The 26,294-nt window shown below is 38.5% G+C and overlaps 1 protein-coding gene across 7 annotated transcripts in view; it reads right to left on the bottom strand.

The window, feature by feature from the left end:
- RAPGEF2 (Rap guanine nucleotide exchange factor 2) overlaps positions 1-26,294 on the bottom strand; it is a 193,083-nt gene that overhangs the window by 99,421 nt on the left and 67,368 nt on the right. For all 7 annotated transcript variants that reach the window (XM_065693582.1, XM_065693572.1, XM_065693517.1 and 4 more), the window contains exon 4: positions 13,813-13,896. In XM_065693582.1, coding sequence (XP_065549654.1) covers positions 13,813-13,896 — 84 coding nt within the window. The remainder of the gene's footprint in view (positions 1-13,812; positions 13,897-26,294) is intronic.

The following is a 26,294-nucleotide window of genomic DNA, read 5'->3' as shown; positions in this document are numbered from 1 at the left end:
AGCCAGACTGTTCCTCCACCCAAGTTGCCCTTGCCAGGTATTTTTAAAAGAAAGTTCCCATTCAGTAGTGTGTATACATGCACAAGCCATCCCTAGGGGGAAGCTTAAGCATTCTGATGAAAACTAAGTTTGGCATGGCCATTTTCTGACCCCTCAATAAAAAACAGACGGAGCCCTTCATGCATGCAGAGCAGCTCTGACGCAAACAGTCCTCCGCTGGGGATGATGAAAGGAGGGTAGGTAGCAGCAGACCTCTCCCCACACTTAGAGCTGCACACTGGAAACTATGAAAGCGAGGATTTGTCAGCTAAAAGACAGAGGATCATTATCAGATAATTTGACCTTCTGCAAAATATAGGCTGGTTTCTTCAACTCTTACTGAATTAGTGCCTGTCTTTTAGGAAAAGTAAGCAAACATTCAAGTGCTTCTGACATGTATTAAATATTACTTTTAATTAAAATTGGAGGCCATCTGCAAATCAAAATAATCAGTAGATTCACTTTTTTTTTCCTTTTAATATATTGAATTTTCACAATGTTATTCTAGATACCACCTTTTTCCCTTCCACCCCCCTCCCCCCCCCACCCCGCTAGAGTAAATAGCTACTATTTTTACTGTTTCTATAAAGAAACACTCCAGCTGAAAGGAAAACTGAAATGCTGGCAACTGTAATCTGAGTTGAAGAGGCGTTTGCAGACCTGTCACTGTTTGCAAATCCTGGAGACATGAGCTCACTACATACCATGGATAAGGATGATTAGACTTATCCAGGGTCATACAATAGCTTAGATGCTTACAGTCTCAGATACAACAGCTCATGTGTCAGGGAACGGACTCACTTGCAACCTCACAGCTAAGTACATGCCACTTCATAACACTTTGGGAGGGATGTTTCTCAAGATTAAAAAAAAAAAAGCCTCAATGGTCACTGCAGCTCCTTGCTGGACTTGGGACCCAACTACCCTCTGCCAGAACAAGGATCACAGTGTCAAGGGCAATAACCCCACTGCTCCAGTAGGAAGAACCCAGCACGCTAAAACAGAACACCTGACAACTAACCGGTCCATGTGAAGGACACAAAATTTACATGATAAGCACATTTATAGCATATTAATGCTTTAAATAATTCCTGCTAAAAATGTGTGAAAGCTAATTTGCACTCCAGCTGAAAGCTTTAGTAAACTTCTTCAGTATTTTGAACACATTTAGTTAGCATCCTTAGAGATGACAGACTGGAGTACTTTATCTACACAATACTTGTAGGGATTTCTTTATTTCTTATGTAAATGCAACCCAGATCAGATGTTGCATTAATCTGATAATCTACAGCTGACTACTGAAAGCACTTCAAAAGAAGTTCCTGAAACCCCCCAGCGAATAATTTGAAATTGGGTAAATTCTGGAGGTTTGCTTCCGGAGAAGGTCCCGCCAGCCAGCCCCTGAAGCATATGCCTTGTGATCGTCATTTTCTCTTAGTAGAAACTACTGCTTTGAAAAGTGTCATTAATTTTAACAACATAGTGAGTTGCAAGACTGAGTACGGCAGAACTTAGGGTCCTTTATGACCCTTTCATGAACAAGAGAAATGCATTTATGAAAATCAAGATCTGTGTTTGTCAACTATACACACATATATAAACAAACAAAGCTGGATGTAGCAGTGGCATTAACAAAATTTAGCTTGTTGCCACAGTTCAACTTTGCAGCCTCCCTAGTACAGAAAGCTAGAAGGCAGGTACCTCATTGGAACAACTGACAGAAAAGATCCTTATTTAAAAAAAAAAAAAAAAAAAACTCCTTATTTTTAAATTTGAAGTTCTCATTTTACCTTGGAAAACATTCAAAGGTGAAAGCTTTTTCCCTAACCTTTCTTTTTTTTAATATTCCTTCCTATTTAAAAAAACGTGTTTTCATAAATGGTTTCAATAAAGACAGCTTTGCTCATGCTTCATCTTAATGATGTCTGTGTTGCCCTAGAGATTACTCTGACATCACAAGATCTACATAATGGTTCCAAAGAACGAGAAGTAGTAGGAAAACATTACTTAAGAGGCAAGACCTTGTCTGAACACAGTGTGGCTTATTAACATTCATGAAATTCATTAAAACAGAGGAGTATTTTTCCAACCTCACATAAAGCCTTTAGATGTTAAATCTTAAATGAAGACTTTTTTTCCCCTCCTGAAAAATATATAGTAAGCTTTTTAAAATCCTCCTATAGATTTTCATAATTAGAAATGGACACTTTTTTTACAAATATTAAAAATTAATGACTTGATGTATCAACCAGGGTTGTAGTAGTAAAATAAGACCATACATATTGACATTTTCCACCCCACTTACACTCCTAACTCATTCAATACAAGCAGTTCATTCATATGGAGGGTTAAACACGCCCTCAATAACTAGTTTCCATAAATCTTATTAGTACATTTATTCAAGATATCTTTGTAATGATTTCCGTATAACTGTAGAGGAGTAAAAACAAAAACAACGAAGCAGTGAAGTAAGTGTTATAATTTTTAGCTATTTAGATTATAATGTTAAAATAAGTTATCCCTCCTTTAACATGTTGTTTTATGTCTAGTGTCCCTGGATTTATCTTTCAGAAACATTTAAAAATTGTAGCGTCACCCAAAAAAAAAACCAAAAAACCTCTCAGACATTTTAGTCTCCTACAGTATGGAAAAACATTTTGTTAAAAACACCATTTGTTGAAGAATTACAGTAGCAGAATCATGCTAACAATCAAAACAATAATTTTGACTTTTGCACATAGTTCATTTTGTTGTTATTTTGGGGTGAACAATGACCAGAATTTCTCAGTTCATTACACTCATAAAACTTGCCCAGAGACCCTGACAGCATGTAAAACAAACACAATCTTTCTTTTGCCCTCAGCAGGAACCTCAGTGTAGTTTTCTAAGGTAACCAAGGAGCTTCTTGATATTTTGCAGATTTGTACAAAAGCGCAAAACCTTCAATACTAATAACCAGAAGGAACCTTAAATCCAGATTGCAGAACAGATTATCTCACCAACTGCAGTATCAACTGTGAAAGAGCAAGCTTTCTTCTGATATTTTTAATTAAACACATAAGTAGTAGTGAATATCCAGGTATAACAGGTCTCACATTTAACTTGGAAACAGCCATGAACTTCATTACAGAAAATTTTTTTTTTGCAGGGACTGAAGACCTTGGGCCCACTGTAGGAGAGGATCTGGTTCGAGACCATCTTAAAAACCTGAATGTGCACAAGTCCATGGGATGATGAAATCCATCCGCGGGTCCTGAAGGAGCTGGCGAATGAAGTTGCTAAGCCACTGGCCATCATATTTGAAAAATCATGGCAGTCAGGTGACGACTGGAAAAAGGGAAATATAGCCCCCATTTTCAAGAAGGGGAAAATGGAAGACCCAGGGATTACAGACCAGTCAGTCTCACCTCTGTGCCTGGCAAAATCTTGGAGCACATTCTCCTGGAAGGCATGCTAAGGCACATGAAAAACAACAAGGTGCTTGGTGACAGCCAGCATGGCTTCACTAAGGGGAAATCCTGCCTGACCTATTTGGTGGCCTTCTATGATGGGGCTATGGAACTCATGGACAAGGGTAAGGCAGTTGATGTCATCTACCTGGACTTGCGCAAAGCGTTTGACACTGTCCCACACAACATCCTTCTCTCTAAATTGGAGAGACATCAATTTGATGGATGGACCACGCGGTGGATAAAAAACTGTCTGGATGGCCAAACACAGAGTTGTGGTCAATGGCTCGATGTCCAGCTGGAAACCAGTAATGAGTGGTGTCCCTCAGGGATCGGTGTTGGGACCGGTCTTGTTTAACACCTTCGTCGCTGACACGGACAGTGGGATTGAGTGTGCCCTCAGCAAGTCTGCCGATGACACCAAGCTGTATGGTTCGGTTGAAGCGCTGGAGGGAAGGGATGCCATCCAGAGGGACCTCAACTTGCTTGTGAGGTGGGCTGATGCCAACCTTATGAAGTTCAACCATGACAAGTGCACGGTCCTACACCTGGGTCGGAGCAATCCCAGGCACAGCTACAGACTGGGCAAAGAAGAGATTCAGAGCGGCCCTGCGGAGAAGGACTTGGGGGTGCTGGTCGATGAGAAAATGAACATGAGCCGGCAGTGTGAGCTCGCAGCCCAGAAAGCCAACCGTATCGTGGGCTGCATTAAAAGGAGCATGACCAGCAGGTCGAAGGAAGTGATCCTGCCCCTCTACTCTGCTCTCGTGAGACCTCACCTGGAGTATTGTGTGCAGTTCTGGTGTCCTCAACATAAAAAGGACAGGGAACTGCTGGAACAAGTGCAGAGGAGGGCCATGAGGATGATCAGGGGACTGGAGCACCTCCTGTATGAAGACAGGCTGAGGAAGTTGGGGCTGTTCAGCCTGGAGAAGAGAAGGCTGCGTGAGACCTCATAGCAGCCTTCCAGTAGCTGAAGGGGGTTTATAAGGATGATGGGGAAGGACTATTCACTAGGTACTGTAGTGATAGGACAAGGGGTAATGGGTTAAAAGTTAAACAGGGGAAGTTTAGATTGGATATAAGGAGGAAATTCTTTCCTGTTAGGGTGGTGAGGCACTGAAATGGGTTGCCCAGGGAGGTTGTGAATGCTCCATCCCTGGCAGTGTTCAAGACCAGGTTGGACAAAGCCTTGGGTGAGACGGTTTAGTGTGAAGTGTCCCTGCCCATGGCAGGGGGATTGGAACTAGATGACCTTGAGGTCCTTTCCAACCCTAACTATTCTATGATTCTATAATTTTCCCCTCAACTTCTCAGAAACAGCTCTCATTTTTTTCCACACCCTCATAGCATTCAAGAACTTTATTATCATTTCAGATAACAGGCTTGCAACACTAAACTCAAGCCTGAAATTTTAGAAGAAAGATACCAGGATAAGTGAGAACTGTTGAAATTAAATAAATATCACAATTATAATGTATGGAGGAACAATAACAGCAAAAAGCAAACATGAACAATGCTTACAAGATTGATTACTTGCTGTTCTCAATTACTTTAAATTGTGACATGTTCCATTTGAAACTCTAATGCTGGGATTAGAAAGGTGTCTCTAACCAATGAAACACAAAATACATTAAGGAGTGGAGTTAGCAATAAAAAACATACGTTTTCAAGGACAGCTTTTGTTTTAGCACATTTTAGAAACATATCATCTAAGCAGCACAAAAATTTTCAGTAAGAATATCTTTAGGAAAAAAACGTTTCAGTGGAATGAATGTGTTTCCCATCCTATCCATCCTAGAGAGCATTCTAAAACATTCCTAGGAAAAAAGAAACCAACAGAACCCACCCCTCCAGAAAAAGACAACCTTCTCCCCCCATCTCAATTTCAGCACCTTTGTCAACACTACTTAGCTATAATTTTAACCCTGGCTTTCTAACATTTAAAAACCTGGGATGCCAGAGTTGGCATCATTCATTGATGTCATAGATTCCTCTATCAGCTACCTTAACGGATTCTCTCCTTTCTCCGGTTTCTTTCTCCTAAAAGATTACCCCCCATGAATCTAGTCTGTTAAACTACTCTACTTAATTTTAATTTTTCCTTAAGGTCTTTTTCAGTTACTCCGAGCTATTAAGATATATTCATGCTTACACATAAAAATTCTACTATCCATGTTTACACAGATTTTGTTTTCCTTTCGCATTGGCTCTATCCCATACTTACATCATACTGAAAAATTTTGAGTATACTTAATCCGTACAGCAAGTGTGAAAAATAAGTTGGTTCACAGGCAAGACTTGTCATAAGAGCAGTGATTTGGATTTATACAGTTACATTGTTTCTATGTTCCGTATCACAAATTCCTAAACATAATTTTGTCATTAAAATACACGCATTTAGCTTTTTAGTATTTTTAGACAACTGCAGTTTCAATGGGGAAGATACTGACTTGAGTAAAACACAATATAAGAACAGCCAATGTATGAAGTTTTTCTGAACATTCTACCAACACACCTGAGCATCAGAAGGTGATCCAGACCATATCAAGTCCATCATCAGGTCTTCCATATGGAAAGAGAAATCTGTAACTCTGGGATATACACCTACAAACTAGCACAATGATTGCATTTCTGAGGGCTTCTAAAGTTGACTTTTCTCCTACCATGAGTATTTCCATCCCTGAAAATCTACCCCACCTTAAGAGGGATCAGAAATATTCAGGCCCACTTAGAAGTTATTCAGGTCATTTGACACTTCCTGCTTTGTTGTTACCCTCTATCTCCCATTACAAACTTGGAAGAAAGCCTGGTAGCACTAGACCCACTACACTAGATTTCCATTTATTTTCAAAAGATGCCAGCGTAATAGATTAATCCCCTTAACATTTTATCAGCTGAATAAGAGCGAAATTCCAGTAGTGTTGAAATAATTGTTTTGACAGGAACAATGCCAGACACAACCCAATCTCATCATTCAGGAACTGTGTCCTCGTCTGTTTCCCAATACCCCAGATACTGTAGGCACATGTGGAAGATGATCAAATTCAAACCCCAATGAACTCTTATATTATTCAGCAGAAGACAAACTGGGTAGGATAAAGCAAAATGTATGTAATACCAAATTCATTTAGCTGTAAAAGTAACTATTCATATTTTAAAAAACCTGTACACCAACTTCTTAACAGTTAAAAAAGTTTCAGATGACATTACTGCTACAAGTAGCATGTGCTCTGCACCATGAACTTTGCTGTAACAGCAGGTGATGTGACAAGACAAGGACCTGTTAATTTATGGCTCAGCTAATTCAGCTACAGCCAGAGCTGTCTGTAGCTGTGTCAAGCCAGACTCAGACATCTCGAAATCCTCCCTGCATGCCCTCCCTGCTAGCCAGCCATCAGGGAGCTGAGGTCAGCGACAGACCCATGGCAGCTCCAGTTCCTCCAGTACCTCGCAAAGAATAAGGCAATGCCGCCTATCAGTGAGCTCTGGGGTTCACTAGTAACACTGGCTATGATACCAACAGGAGATGAACAAGTTCAAAGCAGACAGCAAGATCAGGCACTCCCAATAGAATGGTTAATCTTGTAAACAAGCTTTTATTTTCTCCAGGAGTTTAAGTCTAAAAAAGTAATCACAGTTGCATGCACTGTGATAGTCTAATTTTGTGCTTGCAGGTAAAAGGAAACATTTCTACCCAAGAGGACATACGTAGTCTTTAGGTAGATTCAGATGGTACAAAGCAATTAGTGTTACTTTCTCAATGTCTGTTTAAAATCCATTAGAAGTTCATGGTAGACACTCAGTCATAAATGGACTAACATCTCCACTACTTCTCCCAACTCCCCTCTTCAGTTTATTATCTCAGTCTTTCCCAGATTAGACTGTTACATCACACTCTTTCATGCTTCAGCTTCAACTGACTGACTGAAATGCATTGACTGAGGCATTCAAACCAGACAGAAGATAAGAGGGCACCAGGGGTCAGCCCACAACAATACCATGATGCCACAGCAACAGTGGTGAGCATGGCTTCAGAACCGCACTAGCTGGATACAGAAATAAAAAGCAACATATAAGTCATGGTAAAATCCAGCAGCAGCAGCTAGCAGCATAAATAAATAAATAAAGCTTTATATTAAAGAGCAAGAGTTCTGAAGGCAAAATAAATCCAAAGCATACGGTTTCAAGTAATTTCTTAAATACACTTGAAACCATAGCCTGGGGAGTTATTTTTCTTTACAAAGATCCCATGTATGGTCTTCATGTTTCCATCATGATGACGTTAATCCTTAGCCATAAGCAAAACTCAGAAACAGGGAAAAGTTGAATAAGCTTAGCATAGCTCTCGAACAACTCCCTCTGCAGCTTAAATAACTCAGCTAGCAGCTCCCAAAAATACAATCCTAAGTCTCTTTCAAATTATTGTTCTAAAACTCTCAGTTTCCTGCTTGAGGTGAAAAAACAAAACCCAAAAACTTTCTAGGGGATTTTGCTTTAAATACTTGTATACGTTGGTTACACCAGTTTTGCTCTAAGTTTCATCCAGGAATAGCCATTATTAATAAACACTAACTTGCAAATATATTAGGGTCATACACTGAGAAATGGTTTTTATCATTGTAATTAAAGCTATCAATATAACTTTACTTACTGAAAGATCAACCAAAGACAGTTCTCTATTAAAAATATAAACATATCATTAGTTACATATATGTAAACCACACCAAACAGCATGTCCCAGGCATCAGAAAAAAATAGGATGTCTGTTTCAGGATATAAAACTGTGCAAATGCATGTACATAGCCAAAAGCTCTGCTCCTGCACCATTATACTCACATGCATTACCTGTCAAAACGTGAAACAAAAAAAACTAAAACAACAAAAGCATAAAATCAAACCAAACATCACCACCAAAAAAGAAACATACCCAAGCCAAAATCCTTAAGCTTTCTTCTGAGATAAGTTACTTTAAGTTAATTGGACACACTTGGACAAGGACAAATAATTTCTGCACAAATTGAATTCTGTTATTGCTTTATACTCATTCAAAACAAGTCCATAATTTCTTCAATGGCTCTCCAAGAGAATATGATATTCCATTCCATTTTTCAAGTTGTTTTAGTATAGGAAAGACCAGAGGGCTAAATCATCAATATTTAAAGAGATACATCCCTTTTAATTTTGAAGACAGAAAAAACAGATGCTCTCTTAACTTCAAAACTCAATCTTTTAATTAGAGGAAAAAGCTTAAATAATTGCTCCCATATGTAAAATTTGTGAACCTGCTAAAGGGAGAACAGCTCTCCATCACCACATGAAGTGGTGAGGGGACAACTGGTCGGGTGTGGCAGTAAGGAAGGCAAAGAGCCTAAAGGAAGGAAAAGAGTATAGATAAGTGAGTAGTAAAAGACAACAGCAAAACCAGGTTTGCACATGGCAAGTTGGTACCACAGCATGCCTGAGCAGCACAGTACACACCACCCAGACAGCCTGGGAAGAAATCTATGAGACAAGCAGAAAAGATACAGGCACTTTTCAGAGCCTACCGGTCTGACAAAGACTGCCCAGCAATTCTGTATTATGTTGCTGCTAAGAGTTAGTTACATCCTCCAGTTGTGGAGGCCACAGACAAGCAGAAAGTTTGCTGTGGGAGATCTAGGAGATGTTTTGTAGTGCAGCTCCAAGTCAAATAAGATGAAAGACCATGGTAAAATTTACACTGGAAGCAAAGTCCTAGAACTAAAACCACACGGAAAGTCCGAGCAGCTGAGCAAATGTGATGAGAGCATGAAGCAGACCAAGAGATGCTGGAGGCAATTCCAAAAGATACACAGGAGAGCCAGGACAACCTTCTGGGAGTTGTATTTTTTACTCATTTATTTTCTAGACTTCATAAATAAACCTCATTGTACCATGTGAACTGCTTCAGGGTACAGATACTCAAGGGAAACAGCAGTGGGAGCAAGAGTTAATTTGTGCTAGCTTGGTGGTTGTGGTGGGAGTGGAGAACTAAGGAATGTTTAGTTTCACCATAATATGTGCCTGATACGTTAAAGAAAAGGAATAAGTATGAAAATTGTTAATAGTAAGATATGGGGGTAGAAGAAAATCTTCCTCACATTAAACTGTCAGAATAAATTTCACTGTTGCAATCCACAAAAATTAAATAGGAGAACAAGATTAAGCTTTACTTTATGTCTCAAAAAAAAATGTTAACTTTAATTGCTCAGGTCAAAATTCTTTAAAACTCTGAATTCCAAGTTTTCCAAAAATAGTAAGTTAACTGAATAAAATCAAGCCTTACCTTTGGAACACTATTTGCCAGCTGATGGCTTGGCATTTAAACAAATTCTATCTAGACTAAACTATATTTCAGAAGGGAAATAAAACAACACTGATGCTATTTTCACAAAACAGACATGGTTTAGATGTTAAAGTTTGCAAAGCAAGATACTCAATTTAGGATTTCACTTATTCCAATATTCCATCTTGAAGACTTTTTTTTTTTTTTTAGTTTTGACTTAAAGACTTGTCAAGTAACTAGTTAAAAGCAGTTCTACAAGTCTACAAGATTATGTAACTTTGGCAAAATTGACAGCTATGGCACTCATTTTAAACTATTGCAACTACCAACTATTTGACTCTATATAGTACATTACAAAGCTGCTTAGTTTTTGACAGCTATACTATTATTTATTTCTGTCTGGGTGGGAAGGCAGGGGAGTGGTCATTTCTTATGCTTTCAGACAGCTTGGTTGTTTGGGGTTTCTTTGTTACTTTTAAGACATTTTTCTTCCCCAACTATATATTATCTGTCTGCCAAACCTAGTCATCACTGCCTTTCCCCAAAGAATTTTAAACGGTATCTAACACTTGGAATCAAAGATGTGGAGACAATGGATTTGGGGAAAAAAAAGAAAAGTTTACCTGACATAATACACAACAAAGGAGCATTTACAGTGTTATCCACCAACCAGAGGATGCTGTATCTGAAACTAATGCAACTAGATTAGCCAATAGAGGCTAATACAATACCCAAATACAAGTAATATGTTGAACATTTGCAGTCAAATGCACTAAGGTACTTCTACATTTCAGCTATAAATCTGATAATAGCACTCCATTCTTTTCCTTATAGGCTCACATGCCAATAGCCATGAAGTTCAGAGTAGGACGGAAATCGGCACAGGACTCTGAAAACACCTCCAAGATTGCAGAGATTTATTCACTAAGGCTATCTGAATTGCCCTAAGTAAGTACTACTTTTACCCTGCCTTGTACAGACATAGATTTTAAAAGAGTGAAATCCAACCAAGAACAGCAAAAGCTCTTGAAATTCAGATGGGCAAGGGGGGGGGGGGGGATATATAACATATTTTATTTTAAATTTCACCAGCTACTGCCCAGCCATTATTCAATGAAGCTGAGCTTGACAAAGCCAGAAGGACAGGCAGGGGGAAGCCTGCAGTCTGAGCAGCACCAGCAGCTCCTAAATCCCACTGGGAGGGCTGGATGCAGCTCAGAGATCCCATGGCAAAGGGATTTACTGTGGGTACACAGGGTAGGCTGCCAAAAAAGCAAGAATAATTTTAAGGTACAGAAAAAAAATTAGGAGTTTTGGATGGTAAGATGTTTGGGAATAGGAAGGTTGGATTACTTAAAAGCTCTGGGAAAAGAAAACTGAGGGAAACAAGAATTTTCTGAGTCACTCAGACTTGGAGAAAGCAACATACTTCTTTTGCTTTCTGCTCCTACACAGACTTCGCAGCTCCATCCTGCTCTCTTACTCACAAGCTTTACAAGTGGCAAAATTATTTCCCAGTGGTGCTCTAGATGGGCAAAGACAAAATGGATTAAAGTGGAAAAAACCCAAAACAAACTACCACTAAAATAGTTTAATCATGAATTAAAGTGGAAAAAACCCAAAACAAACTACCACTAAAATAGTTTAAACATGAATTTACAATAAGCTTACTCAAACGACAACGTTTTCGCCAAACAAGATCAAAATTAGATGATCTCTACCTGGCAATGTTTAGGTCTCTTCTAATTACCTGAAGTTAATGATGCATCAGGTTATTGCTCCATTTGCTGAAGCACAATAAATTCATTTTAACAGCAGTAAGACATCAAGACTCCCAAATTATGCAATGCTCAAAAAGGCTCTTAAAATTATTACTCCCTGTAATGTAAATACTCAGTTTAAGCAAACGGTTATCTAGTAACTGCCTTTTGCCTACTTCTGACTCTACTCTCTAGATTTCAAAATATCACTATCAGCTCTTTCCAGACCGCAGCTTTTCACGAGATCTTACTCCCTGTTTAATAGGGCGCTGTAACATTTTACATTAGTGTTGCTGCTGATCAGTCTCAGCAACACAAAAAAAAACCACAGTAAAAAAGGCCACTGAATCATACAATGGTTTGCGTTGGAAGGGACCTTAAATATCATCTAGTTCCAGCCCCCTTGGTTATCATTTATTACCCACCAGTGTTCCAAATCAGAAATTCAACCTGGGTGCCCTTCTCGCTTTTGCCAAGTTTCCTATTTGTAGATGAGCCCAAGGCCCAGATATTGCAGCTTTCTCATTTACAAAGTAAAACTCCTGATTAGCCTTGCCTTAAATTTAAATAAGGTCCTCAACTACCCTTCAGTAACTATAGCTTTTGAGCACAAAGCCTCTCACTAGAATGACTCTGGGTTTCATCTCCAGAAAAACTTTCCTCTTTAAATTAGACTTTCTTAATTTTGCTTTCATGGACTTATGTTATTTTTGTTAATTAACAGATTGTCTCTCTTGCATTTGGCTCCCAAGCTACCAGATTTGACAGCTGTTTGTCTCCATCCGCAACTATGAAACTTTTTCTAATTCCACACTTGCAGTTCACCAAGATCTCAGACACTGTTGCAGATATTATTTCTGAATATCTCCAGGTGAACAGCCCTGAAATGCTCTGCTTAGAGTCACAGGACCTGCAATTTTCTGTTCATTCTTCCAGGAAGACTCTCAAGCTCATCATTTATCTTATTAAATCTCACTTCTCATCAAGTGTCAAAAGATGTCTGAAGCACAACCACTGCTGCAATTCAAAGGAACAGAATATTCCTGCCACAGACTGCATACAATCACCCTACATTAATTCAGATATCATACATCCCCTCCCCTGGCGTTTCAAGATAGAACTTTCTGCCAGCTCTTTTTCCTGACACGTTGCCTGTTCATGGGTGACATACGGGACAATTTTTTTCCATCTGCCAGCAGCAGAGATCCTATAATCTGTTGTTGTTCTACTTTTTACAATAACCAGTTTTGCAGCTTTAGCATATACTGTTTGAGGGTGCATCAAATATACCATTTTATCAGCAGTGCCTGTCCTCTTACAGACACAAGATACTTGCTTACACCAAGAACATGCCACCATCAAACGGAAGTCACAGGACCAGCATTGCCCTCCCACTGAAAGGCATATCTGAACATCTAATTGTTCATATGCCCACCAACACTAGCTCTGAAGTGGTTTCCCACTGCTTAAAACTCTAAGGAAGTTTCTAGTGCTTTCATTCCCATCATACCATACAGAGACAGGTCATTCTTTCATTCCGCCTTTCACAAATTTTATTACATGCCATCTACTTCAAAGGAGCCTTTTATAGCAGTCTGAATGAATATGCATGTAACCAACATTTTAAAGTGATTCTGCTCTCCTTCCACTAAAAGGAGCAAGCTCAGCCACCTTAGTCTGAAATCCTTGCAGTCATTTGTAATTACTCCATAGCTCAAAATAATTAAATTTTTTACTGTAGCAATATGAATTTTGAGCATCTCGCACTCAAACTTATCATGTAAAATATCTTTTTTTGTTGCAAATCCATTCACATGAAGCACAACCTTAAACAGAAGTAGCAAAACTTAAGCATACACTAAAAACCGTATAGAAGACTTCTACGCAGTAAGTAAGGCCTCATGAAAGCATCACAAGCTCTATTACATCCTACGATTCAAAGTCTGATTACTCACACGAACAGATTTCTTAGAACTTCACTCCATTTGTTAGGCATTTGGTGGTTTTATTTTTAAATTGACAGCATCTGCATGACACTTTGGATGTTTGTACACTGTCCACAATGATGCACTTTCAGTTCTAGCTATGGGCATAAAACTATTACCACAACTAGCTAGTAAAGGTAGGCAGAGTGTGTTTATATGTGTACTTCTCTGTTTCATTAAGCACAAGACACTGCCTTTCAATTCTAAAAATTCTCTACATTTCATGATTTATGTTTAAAATACAGAATACAGTACATTCATAACTGACATACCTGCTTCTTGGAAGAAACATAGATTCTTTAATGAAGACTGAACCAGAGAGCAGGATATACCAACAGGTACCAATATCATCAGGGCTGGAATAAAAAAAGAAAAAGAAAAGAGCACACAATTTAAGACACTTGATTTAAGTTACCCACAACACTAGCAAATTTGCTGTATTAGGAACAAAGAAGCAAAAATGCTCAACATTATGGAAGAAAGCCACAGTTCAATCATTTATAAAGCAATTCTGTCAAACTATCCTAATTTCCACCTAAAAATACATACATTATTAGAATGTCTCATTAATTTCCTTCACTTTTGTAAAAGCATATATCTGTCCATTTGGTAACAGCATAAATCTAATTAAATATAATTTAAAGTTATTAAAATTAACTCAAGCTACAGTAAATATACTGTTAGATTATATTCTGTTAAATACATTACTTTCCTCTTGCTGAAGAGACCGCAACATCTTCCCCACTATAATTGAGGCTTCCTTTCCCAATTCTAGCCATCTCATTCACCCTTTCTTGAAGACAGAAACTTGCCTTTCAGCATCAGTTTGCCTTCTCATAACGTAAGACAGCACTGGCTGCATCTGCAGATGGTAAACCTAGACTAAATCTAGACTTGTTAAGTTTATCTTCTGCTGCTATGCACTGCTCCTTTCATGGCTTTTCCTGGCACAAGAATAAATTCCCAATAAAAGAGAGAGTTTCTTTCCCCTCTCTTCATCCTATAGAGGAACTAGACGAGGACTTCATCAACTAGACCCAGTTAAATCCACTGTAGAGTCAGATCTTGCTCCTTGAGTAACACAAAATCATTTCCACAGACTTAGACTGTTCTTGGATAAGTTCAAGCAATGTTTAGACAGGAAAATAAAATGGTTTAAGGTTACTAGAAATACCTGCAATAGAAGTCTTGTGCCATTTCGACAGTCAACACTACGAAATCTGTACTTCAATTTTTACTACTCCTACTTCTTCCAAAGAAACTCACTAATTGGATTCAAGTACGCTGTTATGAACTGCACAAGCATTCTCATCTGAAAACCACATCCCTAGCAACACTAAAAGCTGCAGATTACTTAATTAATCTGTAGCACCTTCATTTTTAAAATTACATGTCTCAAGTCTTTAACAGCAATTAGTTTAACTTCAAGCAAGAACAGCCCACATCTTTTAATGACAATGACAGCATAGTATTAAAAGCCAGTCTTAAATCTAAGTACGCTATGTACATGCTAGCAGCGTGGTTTTCATTTGAAGAACTTCAATTTAAGAAGTACCTACACAGCGGGGTCCTCAAAACAAAGAGTGCCATTTCCTCAGCACTCAGTGTATTAGGCTTTCTAAAAGAAAAGCTGAAGTTAGGAAGAAGGGGAGGGAGCTGGCCTAAAACAGCTGAGAGCAAAGCAGCAAACCAGTCAGTCTAAAAATGTGCTCCATTTCCATTTTACACTATGTAATATAACCATGACAGAAAGGACAAGCATCAGAAACATGAAGAATTAACAGAGGAAACTGAGGACACTACCTATGACCAAGAAGACAAGAACTGATTAAGATGATACACCCCATACTTCTTTTCTACCAGCCTGTGACCTGACCAGCAAAGCCACACTGATCAGCCAGAGCCACCAGTGTAGAATTAATATCTTCAAAAGGAAGTCATCAGGAAATACTTCTTTATACTGATATACACTGTCACAGCTAAAACAACAAACCATTTTGATGTACATACTTGAAGTGCACTAAGCTGCTGTTCCCAAAGTGCACTTCACATGCTTGCTTCTCACATGGACCTATATACCCTTAAATCTGTTAGTCTAGAAAAATCAACACTGTATATTAGTACAGAGGACCCAGTTAAAGCAGATAAACTCAGGAAAACCATCACTTCAAAAGAAAATATCACTTCAAAAGCATAAACATGCACCTAAGTTACACATCTACAATTCTATGATCTATTAAAGCACTCCTCCCCCCAGAATGAGTACTAAGTTGATAGGCATACCACCAGCATTGCTACTGAGCTGAAAGTCTGCTGGATTTTTTACTATTACTGGTTTTTAATAGGTGCCATTCTAAATACAAATAAATACACACTAATTTGCTGAGTTGAAAGGTTTTAAAACAGATGTTTTCACCAATAGCTATAGACTTCATGGTTTCCCACACTGCTGCAAAGCAACTCTATTAGGATGTCAGTTGTATTTTTCCCGTATGGATTACACCATATTGTATCATTACATAAGAAGTTTTGTGGGTGTGGTTTTTTTTGTGGGTTTGGGGTTTTCTGCTGGTTTTTGAGGGGTTTTCAGAAAAAAAAAAAAAACAAACAACAACAACAAAAAAAAAACTGGCTTTTTGATTAAGTATTTAAGTGTAGGTTCACAGAAAAGAACCTCATCTGGGGTCAAAGGCTTTATAACTTTAAAGCAAAAATAATCTAGAAGGTAAGTTTATACTTTTACAAAAAGCCATTTCCATGCATAACTGAATCAAATATAAAAAATTATTTAATCAATAGCAAATATTTTAAAAGCTTGCACATTACTAGATTTGCAAAATTTACTTCCTTTCTTTAAGAGTTGATGAACACTGTCAAATCACCTATTTGTAAAGGGCTTGAGTTTGCTTTTCCCGTTGGAGGTCTTTTATCTCCAAAGAGAAAGGCAGCCACTGGCTTTCACAGGCACCAGTCAATATGCTTAATATTCAAATTCTTAATGCTACTTTTGAATCTACCTTTGAATCATTTACCAAACAACTATAATGATTATATATTTAACTGCAATAGTTTAGGGTTTTTTCTTATTTGATCACACACAGCATGACTTTTCATTCAGTTTAATCTTTTTTTGCCAGTTCACAAGTTTATCCACTTTCTCTGCAAGTTAGCTCTTCAACAGTTGTTCCTGCTCACTTATCTGTCATGAACATCATATTTTACCGACTTTATATATATTCAAGAGGCATCTGTTCATTTCACAGCTGAAAGTGCTGATTAAAATAAATAAATCAGACTTTAAGAATACTTATTTTTCTTATAACAATACAATAATAATAATAAATTATAATATACTTTATTTTCCTTTTGCTTATGTGTACTTTGATAATTATTTTTTACAGTCAGAGAATTTCTAAGGTACTTGCATCAGGCATATCTACTGAATACCGAACTCAACTCCTTAATTATCCAAAAACCCACTTCAATATTGCTGTCACGATAGCATAACGTTACTACAAAATATGTCTGTATTCAAGGTATCTTCCCCAAAACACACTGTGTGTTCTTTTAAGCTTTCATTGGCAACCAAAACATCATATTTCCAAAACAGTTTTCGAGAACAAATAACGTGGATAGATTTTCATTCTCTTTGTTTTTACAACTACTAGTATTTAAATATCGTCTTGAACAAAACATCTGAAAAAAAAAAAACCCACACATATAGCAAACACATTCCTTCCTCAAGAACACACATGCTTCCCTCAAAAAAACCTCACAAATGAAAGACTGATCTATTCCTTTCATATGAAAATATATTTAACTCCTGCACTTCTCAACACTTGCTATGCTTTCAGTTGTTTAGAATTAAGCCTCAACAAAACCATTTGGCAGCCAGCTTTTGCTAGACAGTGCTGTTACAAAAAACACGTGCAATTCTTTCATTTTAAGGATCTTGGCTTTCCACAATCCCATTTAAACATCAGGTGGCTTTCAATCAAATTCCCATGTTTTCTGTACTACGCTTGACATTTGTTCATCAACAATGCATTTGCATTCTTCAGTACTTTTGTGCCTGTAATGAACGACAGAAGGAACTACAGAAGAAGTCTATACTGAAACACAAAGCATTTCTTTGAGCCACATGAGCACTAACTAATGCAAATACTATTTCACCCAATGTAGAATACTCACATTTGAAAGGTTTTCTTTGCATTCCCATTTTACACTTAGTTTTTAAACATCAAAATTGAGTTCTAGAGAATAAATCGAAGCCTAATTATGGAGCTTTCTTTCACTGCTAGAATACTGCCTACCTCTGGCAGCCCACAGACCTATCTAGGAACAATTATTTGTCCTCCTAAAGATATTTCTGCCAAAGAGATAACAGCAAATTGTGCTTAAAAGGGTTCTTTTGTGGACAGGACACAACCCTGACTGGGTATGCAGAAGGATATTAAGTCCATGCAAGCAATTCATCCAGAATTAGCTGAAGTAGGATAGATACTATGACTGTCCCCCAAAGGCATCCTTAGAGGTAGACTGGGGTTTTTTTGGCCTAGCGACAGTTGAAGTGAGGGGCCAGGAGCACTTGTCAGTTAATTTGATGTAGAAAGTAAATAAACTTGGTTTTGGCTTGGCTTATCCATGTTCTGGATATTCATCTGGATAAAACTCAGGACTGTAAAAGTTATATTGCATACCAATTGCAGCACAGCTATCCATTTTCCCAAGTCACAGAAAGCAAGATTTATTATGAAGAAAGTACGATGACACAGGCAATTTATCCTGCAAAGAATCAGAACTAAGTCAACCCAGAAGTCACACATTAACAGGCAGTCAGAAGACCAAAACAAATTAATACATGTAGTCATTCTGTCTTATATATATGAAACCTTGGTGACACAAACTGCCATCCATCCTTTACAGAGCCTACAGGACTATGACCAGATTCAAAACACTGGCTGCACTACAGTGTAACTTGTGTTAGTGCACTTGGACTAGATTAATGCCTGTGTATCTATGTGCACTCAAAACATTTGACTGCAGTGCAACGGAAAGAGCCTAAACCTAAGAAAAGCAAGAGATCATAAGCAGAAGATAGGATTCTTATTCTGTGAAGACAACAACAAAAGGACTCAGGTATCAAGATTTAACATTCTTTTCTTACAGCTACTATGACAGAGCTACGTACTAATAAAGTTTTCAGAATACTCAGGTTCTAGCAGCAGCCTTAATGCGGTGCAAAACTTAAAGCCAATGCCAAAACAGCAACCAATGTACTGACCTTACTCATAATTGCACTGAAATTAGTTGCACAAGATTTTAAGAAAGCTACTATAAATCTTGGCTCTTGTATTATCACACCTCTGAGAGCAGGGGATTTCCTGGGGAATCTATATTTAATTTCCCAGAATGCAAGAGAGCTTGATTTACAGGAATTCAGGAGCTAGAAACGGAAATCCAGAGACTGGATTGCAATGCCTTCCCATCATGCTTCCCTCCCCAGCTTCCTTGACGTAGTCCTTTTACGCAGCTACGACTTGCAGCCAGACAGCACACCTCTCCACTTTGAAAATGACACAAACAGCTGAAGGCAGAACTTGGCAAAGTAACTTCATGTCACTGACTGTTTTGTTTGGAAAATTCAGTTACATAATTATGCAGTAGCCTCTGATGACATCACTAGGCTGTCACTGTTGATAAGGGTAGACAGTACTTCCAGACTTAAGACTTCACATTTTCTAGCATGCTTCTGACTGTTCTTTGATACTTCAGAGGTTTTCAAAGTTCAAACATCAGGAAGCATTTATAAGCCTCCGTACTGCCAAGATCCAGTGAGTTTGCAGGTTTTCTCAGAGTCTTCAGCATTTGTATTAAAATCTTCATGCTATTTATTCCACTAGAAGGGGCAGCTTCCTATTCCCAGATCCCCAAATAACTACACATATACTACATAAAACTGAAGTTTTATTTTCTGAAAATAATTATTTTATTTTGATTTAAAGCAATCTGCAGTCCTTGTACACCATGTTTGTAACTATAAATCTGAATCAATACTAACAGCATATCAAAGAAAATATGCACGAAAAATAACTTGTTTCTATACATGTCTCACACATACTGGTTCTTCACAGCATTTGTCTACAGTAGCCCAGATGTTCCAGTTTTACATTTCAAAATCCTGATCACATAAGACGCTCAAAAACCTTCCGAAATATTCAGCTACAAGGCAGATTTAAGTTCATCTACTAAAAGACCCAATAAATATCAAATACCTACCCATCTCTGGTGTCTTCCTCTGTTCTATTCTGTATCAAAAGGAGCATGACCAGCAGGTCGAAGGAGGTGATCCTGCCCCTCTACTCTGCTCTTGTGAGACCTCACTTGGAGTATTGTGTGCAGTTCTGGTGTCCTCAACATAAAGAGGACAGGGAATTGTTGGAACAACTCCAGAGAAGGGCCACGAGGATGATCAGGGGACTGGAGCACCTCCTGTATGAAGACAGGCTGAGAAAGTTGGGGCTGTTCAGCCTGGAGAAGAGAAGGCTGCGTGGAGAGCTCATAGCAACCTTCCAATATCTGAAGGGGGTTTATAAGGATGCTGGGGAAGGACTATTCGCTGGGACTATAGTGACAGGACAAGGGGTAACAGGTTAAAAGTTAAACAGGGGAAGTTTAGATTGGATATAAGGAGGAAATTCTTTACTGTGAGGGTGGTGAGGCACTGGAATGGGTTGCTCAAGGAAGTTGTGAATGCTCCATCCCTGGCAGTGTTCAAGGCCAGGCTGGACAGAGCCTTGGGGTAGATGGTTTAGTGTGAGGTGTCCCTGCTCATGGCAAGTGGGCTGGAACTAGATGATCTTAAGGTCCTTTCCAACCCCAACTATTCTACAATTCTATTCTAACAAGCCGTAATGTATCATTTTCCTTTAAAACATCTTTAGAAATAGCCTCATTTTAATGAAAGCAATACGTTTAATTCTCATTCTCCATCAAAATGAGATGTAGCACTACTAAAACCTCTGGAATAATGAATCACATTCAGCACATGCTTACTTGTGTGCATTTGGTTCAACTGAGATAACAAACGTAAGCATGCACAGTGGCAAGAATTTGCAGGTCTTTGTGATTACTACTGTCCAACATGTTTTAATTCTGTCAAATAATCAACTCAGTGCAAAATTCAGCACCTGGACTTGAAAGCACATAACTCAACTGAATTCTCTGCTGCCCTGACCACCTTCTGGTCATTGGTTTCTTGGCAGTCTCCTTTAGATAGCACTTGAAATGAAATAATCTATAAAGTACTATGCAAGTCTCAATAGAAACAAACGTGGAAATGGCTTCCATATAATTACAGATTAATAGTTCTTTTAAAGGAAATATTTACCCTAAGACCTAAACAACAGAGGTGGTGTTCTCCCTCCAGCTCTGGACTCAGTAGCCTAGTAACACCAGGTGCTGGAAGGACTCCTAACAAGTCAAACATCAGAGGGCAGAAATACTTTCCAACTCAGAGATATTTTCCAAGTTACTTCATAAAAAGGTCATGAAACTGGCAAGAACAGATTCTTGGTTGTGAAAGAGCTAGTTTGAATTATTCTCTCCATAAGTCATTAAAATTCTGACTACTACAGCATTCGTTCAAGATTTAAACTCGATATAGTACCATTCCTACAAGCTCTAACATTTGTAACAGTTGTGATAAAAAAGCTTATATTACAAACCAAGATGTACCTAGCAAATTACGTTTTCATGAAATCATACTCAATGTTATTGAAAGCTGTAAAAATTTCAGAACGTAAACACAGAGTAATTCAGAACAGAGAGGAACAGAAACAGTGAAAATTTGACGGGTCAGAACTGGGACCTCATTCAGGCACTTAAGCACTACACAAGAAGAAATTGGAAAGAACATTGCTCTGCAAGTTTATGCTCCATAGGATGTTATTTCAGCAGATTAATCTGTCCCCCTTTGCTTGTTTTGGTTATCACCTGTATGCTAAAAGCTATAGGTAGTTTATTCTTTTAATTGAATAAACATTGTCACAATTACACATTAGCCCTGAAGTACCTTGGGATGTCAAGCATGCCTCAGGTAGACATCTCAATGCCTGAAGATCCTGCCCACTAGCACTGTATTGTTGTAACACTTAGAATATTCAGGAACTTGCTTGCTTACATTGTCAGCACTGTCTATAACCCTGCTTAATAATCTAGTTAAGCAGTCACCGGCCATCTGCCAGAGCATTTTATGTGCTCGTAATGAGCTCTAGATGCTCTCGATTAAGAGGCATACCCCAAACACAGAAGTAAAGCAGACTGGGTACTTACTGCACCAGCTACACACAATTTTCAATACTTGAACATTTATTCTTACTCTATTATCTTTTATGAATGGACACTAGATGAAAACTGCTGTCTTATCTTTTAGTACTGAAAGTGGGAAATAAAGAATGAACCACTGGAAACAAATCCTCAGTATTCATGAAAACAATAATCAGAAGTATATTTTTCTTTAGAGTACTTGATTTTTTGAATGTTTCCACTTCTGAAATAAAATCATTAAAATAAAAACAGAAAATTCAGTCAAACCAGATATCAGTAATTACTGCAGTGTTGGTAATGTGTGCCAGTCTAAGAGAGCTGGTTAAAAAAGCAATCAGTAAATGCATCATGCAAATATTCACAGGCAAGCTAATAGACCTAATGTCATTGATGTCTTGGTATTAAACTTGCACAGTGAATTAGCCCTTAATATAAGAAGAGGAGAAATTTGGAACACAAAAAAAATCAGTCTCCTAAATCATCAGGAAAACAAAGTATTAGTAAAATAAAATTATCTCATCTCCAAAACACTGAGTACAATCAAGACAGAAAATTCTGCTATTATATATTATACCTTTCTAATATTTCTCCAACATCAAAGCCTTTATTCTCAAAATTACAACAAAGACATGATAGGTTTTAGTAAAACATTTACAGTAAAAAAGGTGCAAATTAAAATCTCCTCAAGTAAACCTTACTTCAGTCTTCATTCAAAGCCTCAAAACCAGGTCAAAGAACAACGCAGAAATTTAGAATTGGCTACGCAAAGCCAACAGACTATAACATTGATCACTGACATTATTAAGAAGCTCTGATTCAGTGTCTGCTTATATAGAGCTGTCTGCCAAGTCCTTGAATGTATTTGTTTTAATGATACACATTGCTTAAGAAATTCCCCATGGAACATGTATCCACAACACAACATATGAATTCAGATTCCTGACCTACTGCAGCGCAGAACTGGCAGTATCCCAACACTGGACTGGCAACCATCCAACTATCAGAAGGTGGAATACACCTTTAGGAATATTTTAAGACCGAAAAAAAACAAAACAAACAAAAAAAAAAAACAAACAAAAAAAAACCCACATAAACACAAAAAAAAAACCCACAAAAAAAAAAACACACACACACATACACAAAAAAAAAAACAGACAACAAAAAAAAAAAAAAGCCAGCCTTGATGCAGCAGGTCTTTGCATTTTTAAATATACTGCTGCATGACTTCCACAAAAACCTACGGATACACAAGCAGAATGAATATATATTGCTTGAAAAGGTCTACCTGACAATTTGGATACTGACCCAGAGAGAAAATAGAATCATTTAGGTTGGAAGAGACCTTTAAGATTATCAAGTCCAAACAGGTGCCTGTAAGAAAGATGGGGAAAGACTTTTTCACAGGACCTATTGCAACAGAGTAAGGGCTGATGGTTTTAGACTAAAAGAAGGGAGATTCAGGCTGCATGCAAGGAAAAAATTCTTTACAATGAGGGTGGTAAAACACTGGCACAGTTTGCCCAGAGAGGTGATGGATGCGCCATCCCTCCAGACATTCAGGGCCAGGCTGGAAGTTCTGGGCAGCCTTATCTAGATGAAGATGTCCCTGCTCAATGCAGGGGGGTTGGACTAAATGACCTTTGAAGGTACCTTCTGAGACAAGGAGGCACAAAAGCACTATGTAGTCAGTCCTAAGTTTGATGGCTTTGTAATAGAAAATAACTGGGGTGCTTGAAGGTAGTTGACATAGTTTCAGGTCCTTAGGACCTTAGTACAAAAAGCATATGAAAAGCAGAATAGAAAAACAGGACCTGGGGATGGGGAGTATCTGGGACTAGCAGATGTCCAGGATGGGCACAGTTAAACTAACTGATAAGTAGAAGGACAGGATGATTGTTATGTTTGTGGTGTTAATGAACTCATTAAGCTGGTGTAAACATCTACTGGGGAGTATCCGGGGACAAGCAGATGTCCAGGATGGGAGCAGTTAAACTAACTGATAAGTAGAAGCACAGGATGATTGCTATGTCTGTAATGTTAATTAAGCTGGTGCTTCAAAGACTGCCAGAAGTTATGAAGATTGTTAGGAGAAGTAAATGACCCTTAAAGACCACCATCACTTTTTTTGTATGCATGTGGGAAACTTTCTGGAAAATGATGTCATGCATGTGTAGCCTCTTATATAACGATGGCCTGTATAGCAATACCGGGACACATGTTAGGAGGAGCTATCCCCCATGTCTCCCGGCGCCGCAATAAAGAATACCTGCTTGTCAGCTTGAAACTCTGTTGGCGAGTTTGTTCTTGGAGTTTTCTCCGAATCACTTCCAACCCAAACTATTCTATGATTCTAAAATGATGTGCTCCATAATCCTGCCCAGCAGTGAGGTCAGGCTTGCTGATAGTTCTGTTGGGCTCTGGCTCTTCTAATTTTCTCCCTGCATAATCCCATGATATCCTTGTAGTCCTCCTAAGTGGCCTGCCCCTTCTTCCAAAGGTCATAAGGTCTCTTTTCTTTCCTGAGTTCCAGCCAAAGCTCTCTGTTCAGCCAGGCCAGTCACCTCACCACTGGCTCATCTTCTGGCACATGGGGGTGATGGGGTCCCTGTGTCTTTAAGATTCTCTTCTTCGAGAATGTTCAGCCTTCCTGGACTCCTTTGCCCTTCAGGACTGCCTCCCAAGGGACTCTGTCCCTTGGCTCCTAAACAGGCCAAAATCTGCCCTACACAAGTCCAAGGCAGCAGTTCTGTTGGCCTCCCTCCTTACTTTTCTGAGAATCAAAAATTCTACCATTTCATGATCAAAGTGCCCAAGACAAGCTCCACCTATCTGATCACCCACAAGTTCTTCTCTGTTCACAAACAGCAGGCCCAGCGCATGCCTTCCCTAGTCGACTCACTCACCAGCTGTGTTGGGAAGTATCTTACACACACCACAAACCTCCTGGACTACTTCCTCTCTGTTGTATTGTATATCCAGATGCTTCCAGCAGACATATTCAGAATTTACTGTGCATTCAGAGCATTTCCAGTAATTTTCAAAGTGTCTTATATTTCTATAAGACCAAGGAAGCAATCTTTTACAAGGGCTCTCCGAAATCAAGAGCATCCAGTAAACAAGGACAGTAAATACAGAAATGTGACCCAAATCTCCACAAACAGATGTATCCTGTCTAAAACACATAAATTCTGATTGAAAGTATTAAAGTATACAAGAGAATAATTTTACTGATAACTCCGAATATCACTAGTGGAAACATCAGTTTGATCTTCAGACACTTTTCTAGCAATGCCTTTCTGTAGTGTTTTAGGTTTTAAGTTTTACATCTATAAGACACAAACATATATACCTATAGATCGCATATATCTTATCTATATGGAATAACTTGTTTTGATGACACCACTATCATAAAACTTCTTGAGCACACACAGAACATAAAAGCACTTCTTCACAACACAAATGTATGCATCATAAGACAAATTTCAGTGAAGTGGTCTCAGCAGAGCTGAAGAAGAATCTTTTAGCTCATTTTTGCCACATTTCATTGCACAGTTAAACCAGGCTATGCAGAAATGTGCAGCAACTTTGGTATCACTATTTGTTTTGTATGCACTGCTTCTATCTTCCTAAGGGTGTTCAGGGCAATATTCTACTGTGAAAGAACACTGAATTCACTAAATGTCATATTTATTATAGGACTTAAAGTTTGACCCTTAGATAGCCATTCTTAAAGACTACTCATAGATCTATTTCTCACTTGTCCTTGTGCAGAACTAGTGTACATTAATTACATAGACCTGAAGCTCCAGCTTGGTCATAGAGACACACCCAGATGCTTTACAGCTACATCCAAAAAGCCTACTTCACTTTTTGTGTAATGCATGATATCTGGACTGATGAGAGCACATCTCCTTCCTGGAAAGAGCATCCTCCTGAGGAAGCTCTGCAAGTTCCCTGCCAATTGATGTCCCAGGTCCACCTCCCCAGTGCCTTTAGGCAATCCTTTAATGTAACATGTCCCAGAGCTATGCAAAGCTGATGCCCTCCAGCGTTTTCCAGACATTCTGCTCTAGCTCACGAAAGGCACTAGCATTTTCATCTAGGAAAACTGTAAGCATTTGAGTAGCAACCAGAAAGCCATGTTCCCTTATTTCCTTTCCAGATTTCGTTTGTTTCAGGCTTTGTCAGCTGGGACAAGCCAGCTCTGGAGGAGGCCACACGGCTAGCCCAAAACAAATGGGTTTGGGTCTTGTGATTTGCCATGGTGATGTAATTCAGAAACCTTGGCTAAGACTGAATAGTAATATTACAGCTACCAGACATGTGGGAGGCAGAACTTTATATCCTATCAGGCTTTTATTAGAAGGCTCTCTAAAATCTAAAACACACTTTGCTTCACAATAACCTGGGTTGGAGTTTGCTTTGT

Source organism: Lathamus discolor, chromosome 1 (genome assembly GCF_037157495.1).
Source record: "Lathamus discolor isolate bLatDis1 chromosome 1, bLatDis1.hap1, whole genome shotgun sequence".
In the NCBI taxonomy this organism is placed as follows: domain Eukaryota; kingdom Metazoa; phylum Chordata; class Aves; order Psittaciformes; family Psittacidae; genus Lathamus; species Lathamus discolor.
This window is presented reverse-complemented; position numbering and strand designations above follow the sequence as displayed.